Below are 14,665 nucleotides of genomic sequence, written 5' to 3' on the forward strand. Positions count from 1 at the left end.
GGGAGAGGGAGGGAGAGAGAGAGAGAGAGAGAGAGAGAGAGAGAGAGAGAGAGAGAGAGAGAGAGAGAGAGAGAGAGAGAGAGAGAGAGAGAGAGAGAATATTCTGACAAAATCTGTGCCTTAGCTGAATATTTGCTCTGTGGAGAAGAATTTTCAGAATCACAGAATGATAGAGTTGGAAGGGGCCATACAGGCCATTTAATCTCTGCTCAACGCAGGATCGGCCCAAAGCATTCTAGAGCATCCAAGAAAAGTGTGTATCCAACCTTTGCTTGAAGACTGCCAGTGAGGGGGAGTTCACCACATACTTAGGCAGCCTATACCACTGCTAAACTACTCTGACTGTGAAAATATTTTTCCTAATACTGCACATCCTTTCCTCTGCAGCCAACGGAAACCGCATCCTGCCCTCCTCCAAGTGACAACCTTTCAAATACTTAAAGAGGTCCATCATGTCCCCTCTCAACCTCCTTTTCTCCAGGCTGAACATTCCCAAGTCCCTCAACCTATCTTCATAGGGCTTGGTCCCTTGGCCCCAGATCATCCTTGTTGCTCTCCTTGATGTGAGGCCTCCAGAACTGCGCACAGTACTCCAGGTGTGGTCTGACCAGTGCCATATACCGGTGGTCCCCAACCACCGGGCCACTGCTTGCCACCGGGCTGCGGCTCCCTCTCCCCCCCTCGCAGTAAGAAACTTCCCAGGCCGTAAGCTTGCGCCTGTGTGTTTTCGGCCGCGCCTGCGCATTGTACGTTTTCAACCGCGCCTGTGCATTGCGCGTTTTCGACCACTCCTGCGCATTGTGCATTTTTGGCCACGCATGCACAGCATGCCGGCCGGGCAATCACCCTCCCTGCTGCCGCCGGTCCCCAGCCTGAAAAAGGTTGGGGACCACTGCCGTATACAATGGGACTATGACATCTTGTGATTTTGATGTGATGCCCCTGTTGATACAGCCTTTTTTACTGCTGCATCGCACTGCCTGCTCATGTTTAGCTTACAATCCACAAGTACCCCAAGGTCTCGTTCACACACAGTGTTACCTAGAAGCGTATCCCCCATCCAGTAGGCGTGCTTTTCATTTTTCTGACCCAGATGCAGAACTTTACACTTATCTTTATTAAATTGCATCTTGTTCTCATTTGCCCATTTTTCCATTGTGTTCAGATCTCGTTGAACTCTGTCTCTATCTTCTGGAGTATTTGCCAGTCCTCCCAATTTGGTGTCATCTGCAAACTTGATGAGTAGTCCCTCCACCCCCTCATCTAGATCATTAATAAATATGTTAAAAAGTACCGGGCCGAGCACCGAGCCCTGAGGTACCCACTACTCACCTCTCTCCAATCTGATGAAGCACCATTGACAACAACTCTGTGAGTGCAGTTCTCTAACCAATTCCCCATCCACCTAACTATCTGAAAATCCAGATTGCAATCCTTCAATTTATCCATCAGAACATCATGGGGAACCTTATCAAAGGCTTTACTAAAATCCAAGTAAACAACATCAACCGAATTTCCACGATCCAGCAAGCCTGTTACTCAGACAAAAAAGGAAACCAGGTTGGTCTGACAGAACCTGTTGGAGACAAATCCATGCTGACTTCCTTGGATCACCAAATTATCCTCCAGATGTTTGCAGATAGCTCCCTTTAATATCTGCTCCATTATCTTCCCCACAACAGAGGTCAGACTCACTGATCTGTAGTTTCCTGGGTCATCCTCCTCCCTCCCCCCCCATTTTCCCTTTTTTTTTTTAGTCGAAGAAAAGTCTCTTTACTCAAAGCTGAAAGCAGATCTCAACATTTTTGGGAGGACTGGGTTAGAAATTTGGCAGAGGGAAATTTGGCCAGAGAGAATCCTACTCCTCAGGCCAAAGTAGATGGGAGAATTTTGACAGAGGGAGGAAATCAGATGTGAGGACTTCCTTAGACCTATGTGAGAGAAATAGTGCTTCAGACTCCTCTGAAGTCAAAGGAAAACTTGCAGTTCTAGGAAGGGAAACGGGGAGTACTAGCAGAAGGGTACTTGCTTTTTAGAAACTAGGGGAGTTCAGGGAAACTCATAATACAAAAGAAAAACAAACATGTTTTAGATAAACCCAGGGACAGAATCTTCTCAGAGTAAAGAAAACTCAAATAGACCGTTTATGCACTGGAGGTTTCATGCCGGGCTGCAGGCTGGAGTTTTAGTCGTGGCAGGTTGCTCTACCTCTTCCTGCACCCACATGGGGCAGCATTTGGCCTGGTGTACCTCATCCAGCCTCGATTTGTGCTCCTGCATGGGAGCTGGGGCAGTAAAGTTCCCAGTGCATAATCGGTCATAGAAAGAACACCAAAACATCTCAAAAGCCTGTAACAACAAACTTTAACCTGTATTATAGCTAATTTGTAAAAAAAACAAAACAAAAAACAAAACTTTGATTCCTCATTCCAATTAAATATTTCTACTATGTAAAACAAAATCTTTTGTTCATTGGCTGTTAACAAAGTCTCAGTGCTAATCTGACAAAGGTTTAAGAAAAGTGGGTTCTTACAACTTCCCAAAAAGCTTCTAAAGGTAAAAGTAAAGGTATCCCCTGTGCAAGCACCAGGTCATGTCTGACACTTGGGGTGACGCCCTCTGGGCTGAGTAAAAGCTTCTAGGGCTGAGTAAAGCCAAGAAGTCTATCAGTGACAGGGCTGGACAGTCAGCTTAATAATCTAAAACAAAGAAACCATACTACAATAGCAACTCAGTCTGTGAGGGAACAACATTTTATTTTTTAGGGATTTTTTTTTACCTCAGACTAGGGAAGTGTGTGGGGGTTCATCATATTCTATCTAGAGGAAGAGTGGGATAAAATATTACTAAATAATTAGACCAAATATCTTTGAATAATTCATATGTCAACAATATGAAAGTTCACTAGGAAAAAATTAAGTTTCTCTAAACTGCGGTCATGTCAATTTATCACAAATACTACCAAATACTAGTCTTAAATGCAGTGGGGAAAAGACACCTTAAATATATTGTCTTCAAAAGAAAGCTATGATAAAAACCATGAGTTGACCCAACTATTCCTTTCCAACTTGCTCTGGCAGAAGGAAGCCCCTTACTAACTTATCCACCCATCTGTGTATATAGTATCATCATCCATGTAAGTTTAGATTGGTTACTTCGCCCCCATCATGTCTGCCATATATATATTCAGTCTCCATAAGCCATTCATGTCCTTTTATGAGAATTGAGCAAATGCATGTATTGACATGCATGGCAAGGCTGTTCTACACTTATGAGCCTGTACACATTGCAAGCAGTAACCATGAGCCTGGTTGTCCTGCCAGTGAGCAAGCAAGCCAACCAATCCCAATTTTTATACCACACTTTTGTTAAATCATTCATCACATTCTGCCATCACACTATTGATATTTTCATGTACAGTATTTGCTGGCGTATAAGACTACTTTCCCCCCCTGAAAAACATGCCTCCAAGTGGGGGGGGGGGTCGTCTTATACGCCGGGTACACTTCAGTTGGGATAGACGTAGCTGCCCATAGTGGCCCATAGTACTGTAATGTAATGTAACAAATTCTATATTTTGAGTGGAAATGTTGGGGGGTCGTCTTATACGCCCAGTCGTCTTATATGCCGGCAAATACGGGTATTTAGAAAGTTATTCTAAATATATAAAATGTTTTGACATGGACCAAACCTCTGATGACAGAATTACCTTGGTATGCACCAGGGTGTGAACCAAATCTGCTCATAATCTCAAATGGAGCACAATAAAATAAATTTCATTAATAACTTCCACATTCATTACAAAGACATTTGGAAGCTCCTGCTGCAAATGCACAACAGTTTTTTATTCTGTATATTTATTGTTCATTCATATCAACTGTCATTTTCATCACTTGAGTGAGAATATCCATTTACGCATATCTCAATGACATTTTTAATTCACAAGTGTCGAAAACATTGGAAAAAAAAACATTGAATGTGATGGGGGGGGTGGAACGATCAATCTAAAACTTTTTACATTTTACAAAAAATGAACAAAATAAACCCACTGTAAGCGTTGACATTTTTACAGAATAACCATGCCAGTTGTCAGAAAAGGAAGTAAAATGGTGAATTACCCTAAAAGACATTTCAAGATTCTCTCCACCCCAGATATCCATTCCTGCATCGTAAGTTCCTATCTCTTCAAAGTAGTTTCTGTCAATAGAAAATAGGCCACCAGCCATAGTAGGGGTCCTAGTTGAAAACAAAAAGAAAAACAAAAAACAAATACAAAAACAAAGAAAAGAACCTTTTGAAAGATATTGTGTGGAATTTAATAAGTGATACTATAAGCACACATCCTCCAGACACTCCAGACATAACGACAATCTATTATGATACTGAAAGTGTACATTGCTTTTGTACCACATCTGTCCAGAGCAAAAGTCTCACACCTGGCCAAAGCATACATGCACTTCAGATTTCTTTTTGAAAATACTTCTCTCTTCTCTTTTGTCTTAAACGCTATATGCCTAACATGGTTTAGTAAATGAAATATTGCTGTCCAAATCTAGAAACATAATCTAAATTCAAGCGGGAAGCATTAGACGTTTATTCTCAATTTAACATCTTCACAGAGTTCCACAAAAAAAGGCAAATGGAGTTTCTATACAAATGTCAATGTTTCACTGACTGCAAATATCCATTACTTCTAAAAAAAATTAATCTAGCTTGATTTCTTTAAAATCTGGTTAGATATGTATATGCAGCAATAAATGTATTGGCTTCGTGTTTAAAACCCACCTCATGGAGACATTAGAATGAAGAATTGATATTTCCCCCCCAGTGATTTGATTACTTAAATTCTATTGGGTGCCATAAAGCTTCACTTAAGAGTGCACAAGTGAACAGCTGAGGAAGCACTAACCTGCCTTAGTAATGTTATTCTTATTGATTATTTTGCATTGATTTATCAAAGTGTGTACATTATATATTTGATACATATTGGATTCTCCCCACTAAATGATAATTTATGTCCAGACACTACTGAATGTTTATAGCACCTCACTGGATTAAAATGTAGGTAGAAACTGAAACCAAACATTAAATCCACTCTTTATTATTAAAAAGGAAACGTGTGTTTTCTAAAAACAGTTTCACTTGCAGTAGCCACACACTCATAGAACAATGGAAACATGTACAAACAGAATTAATTTATCTGAGTGACTTATTTGTTTTGTTTTAAACTGTAGTTCTTAGACAAAGATTTCAGAAGCAAATTTCCCCCTAGGTTGGATCCTAAAAATCTCCAAACACAAAGTTCACACAAAGTATTTTTGCTGTCCTCCTCTTACTATAGCCTTCTGTTCCTCTAAAATGTGACTCTTTAGGACAGGGGTAACCAACATGTTGGGGCTTGTGCAAACCTTTGGGATATGTTTTATTTATTTATTTTTCTATTTGTATGCCACCTCTTCCCAAGGGGTCAGGGCAGTTCACAACAATTATAAATTATAAATTATAAACAACACATTATATATTTATATATATATATATATATATTTATATATATATATATATATATATATATATATATATATATATATATATATATATATATATATATATATATATATATATATATATATATAAATCATAACATTGTTGTTGTTAGGAGCGAAGTCGTGTCCGACCCATCGCGACCCCATCTTCCAGGCCTTCCAGTCCTCTACCATTCCCTGGAGTCCGTTTAAGATCGCACCGACTGCTTCAGTGACTCCATCCAGCCACCTCATTCTCTGTCATCCCCTTTTTCTTTTGCCCTCAATCACTCCCAGCATTACGCTCTTCTCCAGGGAGTCCTTCCTTTTCATGAGGTGGCCAAAGTAATCATAACATTACTGATACTAAAATTAAATCTTGCTGTTTCAGACAGGCTGCCGCTTTCTGGCTTCCAGGTGAGTTCCGGATCAACTTCAAGATTTTGGTATTGACCTTCAAGGCCATACCCAGTCTGGGCCTACAGGAACTTTCCCAGTTTTGTAGGGCCAGTGGAATGGGGCTCTTCTGCCAGACTTCTGATTGGGGCCAGTACATAACTGAGTCTTCCCTAAGAACAACCCACCCCTGCAGGATGGGGTGATATAGAAACTAGATTTCTGGCTGATGCAGGTTGGATATAATTTTAACTGTTTTAACTGTCTTAGGTATTTAAATTATTATGTTTTTAAATGATATAAACCGCCCCAAGCAGATTAATTCCAGGAGGAGTGGTGAAGAAATGTAATAATTATAAATAAATTAAATAAATAAAATAAAGGGCAAATTAAAATGCATCCTTTGATCATTGTCGGTGGCGGTGCTAGTCAGTATAATGGCTGCTTTAAATAAGGAGGCCAAACTTTTGATGTTATTCCCTCACCTCAATAATAGGCCCAGTGGAACAATTCTTCTCTAACTGTTTAAGGTCTCTCAGGACTCTGATTTCACTTGGCACAGCATTCCACCAGGCCAGGGTCAGGACCAAAATAGCCAGGGCCAGTTTAACCTCTTTTATTGTAGAGGAAACCACCATGAGTCTTATGAGATAGGGTGGCTAATAAATACAATAATGATTATTATTTATTTTTAAATTTATGCCCTGCCCATAATAATTATGGGCAGGAAATGGAGCTAGCAACAAAATGACTGTTATGGCTTACCATCTGTCACAAAATGACAATTGTACTGTGATGGCAGCTGTGGTCAAAGCAACATTGTAAAAAAAATTGCACAGCCAATCAAATCTCCAAGGACCGTTTAGAAGTCCTGCTGGACAACAGCCTCACCTGGCCCAGCCCACTTACTAAAAACACTTGGTGGGCTCCAGGAAAGATGTTGACAGACACCATAGTGCTCACAGTCATCACACTGGGGACCTCTGCTTTAGGGTAGGTTCTCAGCCATGGCAAGACCGTTTATGCACTGGAGGTTTCATACCAGGCTGCAGGCTGGAGTTTTAGTTGTGGCAGGCTGGCCCACCTCTTCCTGCACCCACAAGGGGGAGCATTTGGCACTGTGTACCTCATCCGCCCCCGATTTGTGCTCCTGCATGGGAGCTGGGGCAGTGTAGTTTCCAGTGCATAAATGGTCCAAGGGATGCAATACTGAGAATTACAACCAGATGTGGGCGTTGACAGAAAGAACTCTTCCACATCTTGCATAAGTTCTTTCTTGAATGACACAAAAAATGTTGGGGGGGGGGATGCCACTTCCCCCTTTCCCTCAGACTCCACAGCCTTCAGGAACAGATTCTCAGGGAGCAAACAGGCCTGCAGTAGGAAGAGAATGAAGGCAAAATGCCTAAGGTTGCCAGCTCCAGGTTGGGGAAAAACCTGGTGACTTTGGAGGTGGAGCCTGTAGAGGGTGGGGTTGGAAGAGGGGATGGACTTCAGAAACCACCTTCAAAGCCATTTTCTCCAGGGGAATTGATCTCTGTTGCCTGGAGGTGAGCTGTAATTTTGAGGGATCCCCAGTTCCCACCAGTAGGCTGATATCCCTAAAACTCTATCACAATCTCACTCCATTCCTTATGTTCCAGCCCCCCAAATTCAGTTCATTATGACAGACTCCCAATTGCTCATGAACTTCATGCAAGTATTTCCCCTCTAGCCCAAATTTCACTGGGGGCTGCTCAAACGCTGTGTTCTTAAATCACACGATTACATAATCAGCAGCTTTTGATACTCTAAAGCACATCATTTCCTGAACCCTTATCATCCTGAATGCATTTTTCCCCTTGACCATTAATCAGTATGACTTTGCAGTTCACCTTCTGTAACTTTCCATCTGAACAAAAATGTGATCAGTTGTTAAACAAACGCACACACCAGCAGTTATTAGGGAACAAATACAATTTACTGAGACTGTTCCCACACAAGTGTAAACCATCACATCAGCATTCTTAAATCACTGATGTTTGTAAAAGTTTCCGCACAATTTCTGGCTGCTTCAAGAGTAGCTCTGAATTTACTGCCCTGTTACCCTGTGTTTTTCATATCCACTTTTCCCACATTTCTTTTTCCCTTTGGGTTTTGGCTTGCATTTTTCTAGTGTGAAATTCCCAAAATCGCATTTTGTTTCTCACTGCCCTTTTGTGTACACATTTCCCCACCACTACATAATTTTGATTGTGTTACGATGCTGATTTTTTAAAAACTATACAATTGCTGTGTTATAATGCTGGGACAAAATGAGTGGAGAGGCTCGATGTAACCTTCTCCAGGCAATTGTTTATTGGTGGAGTTCATTTCCTTTCCTTTCCTTATATACTTTATGTTTTTTTGTAAATAGGTTGGATTGCCTTGAGCTTGTTTTATTTGTTCATTCCTCCCCCTTCTCTTCCCTTATCAGTCTCTGTAGGTTTCCAATGACAGTTCAGTCTTTTAAACATTTGAAGATACTGGAATTCTACAACTGAATTGATAATTATGAAAACTAAACATGTCCAATATTTCCATTTATCATAGTTTTTTGAGTATTAAATGGATGTAGTAATACTGTTGTATACTGGTGTATACAAGTGAATCATAGTGTGGGAATCTTAACCAGCCATTTTCTGAGATGGCAACTAAGGAGGAGTGGGTTACCTATGAAATGGCAGAAACCATGCTGTTCCCTATGATTCTCAGGCATGCGTGGTCACTAAAGTGCAGACCAGAGAATTCCAACATCACAAAAGCTTGTCAATGCACTGGCTAGGATTCAAACTTCTGCCAATAGTGACAACCAAAATCACAGATCAAAATGGAGACTCCTCCTGGCAAGACATATACTTAAACTTTAAATGGACCTCCATACCACCCACCGCACGGCAGGAATCCTAATAGCCAATCAACAGAGAGTCTTCCTCCGTTCTACATCCAGACGTTTTTACAGTGTTATGATGTTATAACATTACTGTTCATTTGCAAAAAAAAAAAAAAGAGTTAAAAAGAGATTCTGTCACTGACTAAGGACATGGCAAAACAGCTGCACACCCTCTGTTCAAAGGAAGTGCAGAACACATGTGGCTGGTTGGATCTAAATTCAAATTAAATACCCTGAAATAAATGGCCTTTTTTTGAAGGGGTACTATAACACTGATGTATCATTTGGAGATTCAACTCGCCAGAAAACAACCGCAACACTGTGGTACTTTACTGATTGACGATTTTACATTATTACTGGACCACTCAAGTTCAGTATCAAGAGTTTTGCAAATAAGGCATCTTTTTGAGGATGAAAATGGCAAGTCCTGCCCATTTCATAAGCTGACTGCTGAGGGGAGAAATTAACACTGCTACCCTAAGTATGTTTATATAAATAAAAGCCTACCAAATTCAAAATAATTTAGGATTGCAGTCAAAATACTAGAAGAGAAATGAAGGAAAAGAAATCCACACTCCAAAAAAAAAAAGATTACTATAAATTTTGTCTAATTATGTACATATAAAAGTTGGCACAATGAAGAAATAGCGCATTCAAGAATTTACGGCAAACCAGTGCCCAGGCTGAAGAGTCTGGGACTTTTAGTTTAGAAAAGAAACAACTAAAGGCAGACATGACAGGGGCTTATAAAATTATACATGGGATGGAGAGAGTTGACAAAGATAATTTTTTTCTGCCTCTAATAAAATAGTAGAACTAGAAGGCATCAAATTAAATTGATGGGCAGTGGGTTCCAGATGGACAAAAAGATAAAACTACTTTACACAGAGATGATGCCAGAGGATATAATGATGGCCACAGGAATAAACAACTTTAAATGGATTAGAGAGATTCTTGAGTGATAAGTCTATCAAAGGCTACTAGACATGGTCACTGAGGGGAACGTCCACACTCACAGATACTAATCCTTGGAAACCCAGAGTCGGGAGAAAGCATCAGTGACAGGCCTCATCCTCTATGCCCTGTTACTGGCCATCCAGAGGAACTGCTTGGCCACTGTGGGAAACAGGATGCTGGACTAGATGGATTTGTGTTCTGATCCAACAGGATTTTCTTCTTATGCTCTTACATCTTGAATGTCAAATGCCTCAGTATCATTCCCTAAATGGGTCACTTCTTTGGTTTTATGGAAAACACTAGGAGCCAAGCCCATTGCATTCAAGAATACAATGGGCGCTAGATTGGGGGTGGGGTGGAAGAATGCAGATGGCCTCCACTTCCCCCCAGGACCAGGAAAGGCTGCAGGCAGCTGTTATGGAACTCACCAGCAGGGGCAGCTCTCATGTGGCAGAAATCTGCAGTGGAAGGAGAAGAGGGTGGTCAGGGGTGGGGACAGAAGGTGATTGGCTGGCTGCTGGACAGACAGGAAAGCTGGTTGGAGGAGGAGGCGCTCAGGGGCAGGACAGCCACCCTAAGTGGGTGTTAAGTGCTGAGTGGCACCTAAGCCATGAGACACGCTCCCCCTCCAAGGCCTTACCAGAATTATTAAGTGGAACAGATACTTCTCTCTGCAAGCTCCTGGTCTGATCCTCTACCCATGAATGCCTTTCCTGATTCATTTACTGAACTTTATGCCTTGCCCTTCCTACAAGAAACTCAAGAACCATTTCCGCACCAGCGGTTTTGTACCGAGGTGCAGGCTGGAGTTTGAGTTGGGGCAGGCTGCCCCGCCTCTTCCTCCTCCCACACAGAGGAGCATTTGACCCAGTGTACTTTGTCCGCCCTGGATTTGTGCTCCCGCATTTTTACAATAAGATAAAACTTAACAGCCAATTTATTATGTACTGTAGAAATGGTATGTGGTGCATGAACTGACTTCCAAGTGCCACTATTCATGGCAGCCGTTCTCATGGTGAATTATTATGCGAGAAATACATTTGTGTTCTCTCTGTAAAGCTCCCCTTTTCCTACAACTACAGTTCTTTCTGCCACAACAAAGCAGCAACAGCAATAAACTTGTAAGGTTGGTTAAAATTGCTGCAGCCTGACTGCTAAGTTAAAGTGGTGACCCGGTGTTATGAAACTCTGCCCTGCTAAAGGGTTCTGTGACAGTCTGATTGCCATCTTTCCTGCTGTTTTAAGACTTCAACCTGCTTTGATTATTCTGAGAGAGGAATGAAGGCATGTGGGCCGCTAAAAACCTCCAATGGGAAAATCCAGCCACTATCACTCTTATACTAGGGTATTCTTCCAAACTGGAAAAAAGGCATCCATCTGATTTAGTCTCAACCACAAAGCCCATATTAAAGCACAGATCCAGATTTATCAAGTGATTTCTGAGGCTCATACTTACAAACTACCTGAAATGGTACCATGAATCCATTTGATTCAGAAAATGCCTGGGATATTAAACACACCAAAAGAACACAAGAGAACTATACTCGTTTATCTTCTTCATTAGCAGCCTGAGCTGCCAGAACCAAATTCGCAAGAATATATAATTCCATCTCTTTATTAAAGCTTAATAATTAAGGAATAAGAAGGGGCCCATAATGACTTCATTTTACATCAAAATGGGTAATTCAATTCCTGCCACTGCATTCTCCTGAGTGCCATATTTTATCCAAGACCCAAGAGAAGGAAGTTACAGTGTTCACCCATTTAAATAACATAGGTTTCACTAGGATGAGAAGCCCTGAATCAGGAACCTTTCAATCTGTTAACAGATTGTCAAATACAATCCTAATTTAATGAATTTATCATGAGAGGGATGGATTCCTAGATATCAGCTGGAAATAACTTCTCAGAAGCTTCCAAAGCTCTTCTCAGGTTATTCCAGATGCTTTCTATTTCCCAGTGGGACTAACTGAATTATTCGTGGACAGCCACATTTATAAATATCCATTACCCAAAAGGACCACATTTAGAATCATAGAATCATAGAGTTGGAAGGGGCCACACAGGCCAACCCCCTGCTCAACGCAGGATCAGCCCAAAGCATCCTAAAGCATCCAAGAAAAGTGTGTATCCAACCTTTGCTTGAAGACTGCCAGTGAAGGGGAGTTCACCACCTCCTTAGGCAGCCTATTCCACTGCTGAAGTACTCTGACTGTGAAAAAATTTTTCCTGATATATTGTTGTGCTTGAAGTTTAAACCCATTACTGCATGTCCTCTCCTCTGCAGCCAATGGGAACAGCATCCTGCCCCCCTTCAAGTGACAACCTTTCAAATACTTAAAGAGGGCTATCATGTCCCCTCTCAACCTCCTTTTCTCCAGGCTGAACATTCCCAAGTCCCTCAACCTATCTTCATAGGGCTTGGTCCCTTGGCCCCAGATCATCCTCGCCGCTCTCCTCTGTACCCTTTCAATTTTATCTACGTCCTTCTTGAAGTAAGGCCTCTTTACTTCCACTCCAGGTGACAGCTCTGCAGCCATTCCTCTGGCAGCAGCTATTTCAAGAGAGGAACCACTTGCCAGTCATCACACAAAGTAGGAGTCACATTATGGAAAACTACTTAGAAGAGCGAAATATGTCATGTCAAAAAGTCACTCGTTGTTCTTGAACCACAGAATGAGTATCACTGCTATAACCAAGTAGGGCTGCGTACATGGTACATAGGAGCCTAAAAATAGCTGAAAATACCATATTGGTACTTCCTAGCTATTCTTTTAGATGGAGCTGAATTTAAACTATTCAAAATGGCTACCACCACCCCTAAATTCTGAAAATATTTGGGATTTTTCAGGATATCCAGATAGTCAAATGGACATTTAATGAGATTTTAGTCCTTTTAAATACCTTCTCCTTGCTGCTTATAAAAAGGTAAAGGTATCCCCTGTGCAAGCACCGGGTCATGTCTGACCCTTGGGGTGACGCCCTCGAGTGTTTTCATGGTAGACTCAGTGAGCCCTTTAAATGCCTTTGGTGTTCACTTGCAGCTTGCAAAAGGCATTTAAAGGAAAGACGTTCCTTTTAAATGTCTTTCCCCCCTTCCACGGAGAGTTATGGAAGATGGGGGCACTTTGTTTTAGGCCCATAGAACTGGACCCCCTGGTACTTTTTGAAACATAGGGAGGGATATTAGGAGAGACACCAGCAGCTATGCTGCAAATTTGGTGCCTCTATCTCAAAACACAGGAGCCCCAGATACCCCGTGATCAATTATCAATTATACCCTACGGAGACCACTGACAATAATGATCCCAATAAGATGTAACGGAACTGAAAAAAATCAGGAATCCCGACTTTTTACCAAATCCCAATATCAAGCTTGTATTGGGACTCAGGAATATTGGTAAATACTGATAATTTGGAGTTCAATATACCCAACCCCCCCAAAATACTTGTTTTTTTTTGCAAATCTCTAGACCACAGTCACTAAGCAGAGAGAGAAAACTTAGTATTACTCCTACTTTGCATCTTTTTCCACATTTTCACTCCATACAAAACGAAATTTAGGAAATATGAGGAACAAAATTAAGTAGGATTGTTTCAGAGGGCCACTGGCTTTAGTGAGGCTTTTTAAAGTCAGTGGTTTGGTATTGTAAATATTCTTTTATTCAGTGTTATTTCAAATTATGCAATGATCAATGACACGGGCATGAACTTGGAATAGTATGATTCAACAAAGCTTTGACTAAATCCTCAATCTTTGTTTGCAACTTTAATCACTATTAATTGCAGACGGAACATATTTTTAATGGCATCCTATAGCTTTTATCCTCTCCAGATATGATAAAGGAATCATCTGCCAAATTCCCCTTTTCAGGAATAAATTGTGCTCCAAGTTCTCTCTTATGGCTGTCTTAGATGACAATTACCCGCAGGGCTTTTCCAGTGCAGTCACTGATTTAATTTACCTTTGCCATAAATTTGAGCTAACTCTACGAAGGCTAATATTTCCATTGCTTCAACTCCCTCATAATCCCACAATATTAGAGCCAGTTTGGTGTAGTGGTTAGGAGTGCGGACTTCTAATCTGGCATGCCGGGTTCAATTCTGCGCTCCCCCACATGCAACCAGCTGGGTGACCTTGGGCTCGCCACAGCACTGATAAAACTGTTCTGACTGAGCAGTGATATCAGCGCTCTCTCAGCCTCACCCACCCCACAGGGTGTCTGTTGTGGGGAGAGGAATGGGAAGGCGACTGTAAGCCGCTTTGAGCCTCCTTCGGGTAGGGAAAAGCGGCATATAAGTACCAACTCTTCTTCTTCTTCTTCTTACATGACAACTGGAAAAGCTGATTTTTATTCCTAAGGCTTACAGTGGCCACTTATCATGACTTTTATCTCAAACAAAAGTGAATCTTGTTGCCTTCAGTAACAGGAAAGCAAAATAAAAAACAGAACTGAAATCTGATCACATTTTTATCATTCTTGTATTCTGAACTATAGGTTAAAGGTAAAGGTAAAGGTATCCTCTGTGCAAGCACCAAGTCATGTCTGACCCTTGGGGTGACGCCCTCTAGCGTTTTCAAGGCAGACTCATTACGGGGTGGTTTGCCATTCCCTTCCCCAGTCATTACCGTTTTAACCCCCAGCAAGCTGGGTACTCATTTTACCAACCTCGGAAGGATGGAAGGCTGAGTCAACCTTGAGCCGGCTGCTGGGATCGAACTCCCAGGTTAGGTATATGTAAAATGTACTGATAAATATGATTGGGATTGACTAATGGTTTGTGTGTGTAAAGTACCACCAAGCTACAGCTGACTTGCGGCAACGACATTGAGGGGCTTTCAAGGTCAGTGATAAGCCGAGATTGATTGTCATTGCCT

General features: G+C 41.4%; 1 protein-coding gene across 4 annotated transcripts in view; it reads right to left on the bottom strand.

The window, feature by feature from the left end:
- Positions 1-14,665, bottom strand: part of GALNT13 (polypeptide N-acetylgalactosaminyltransferase 13) — a 313,273-nt gene that overhangs the window by 133,956 nt on the left and 164,652 nt on the right. For all 4 annotated transcript variants that reach the window (XM_077320014.1, XM_077320015.1, XM_077320013.1 and 1 more), the window contains one exon: positions 4,119-4,236. In XM_077320014.1, the coding sequence (XP_077176129.1) occupies positions 4,119-4,236 (118 nt within the window). The remainder of the gene's footprint in view (positions 1-4,118; positions 4,237-14,665) is intronic.

The sequence above is a fragment of the Paroedura picta genome, chromosome 2 (genome assembly GCF_049243985.1).
Source record: "Paroedura picta isolate Pp20150507F chromosome 2, Ppicta_v3.0, whole genome shotgun sequence".
NCBI classification, from domain to species: Eukaryota; Metazoa; Chordata; class Lepidosauria; order Squamata; family Gekkonidae; genus Paroedura; species Paroedura picta.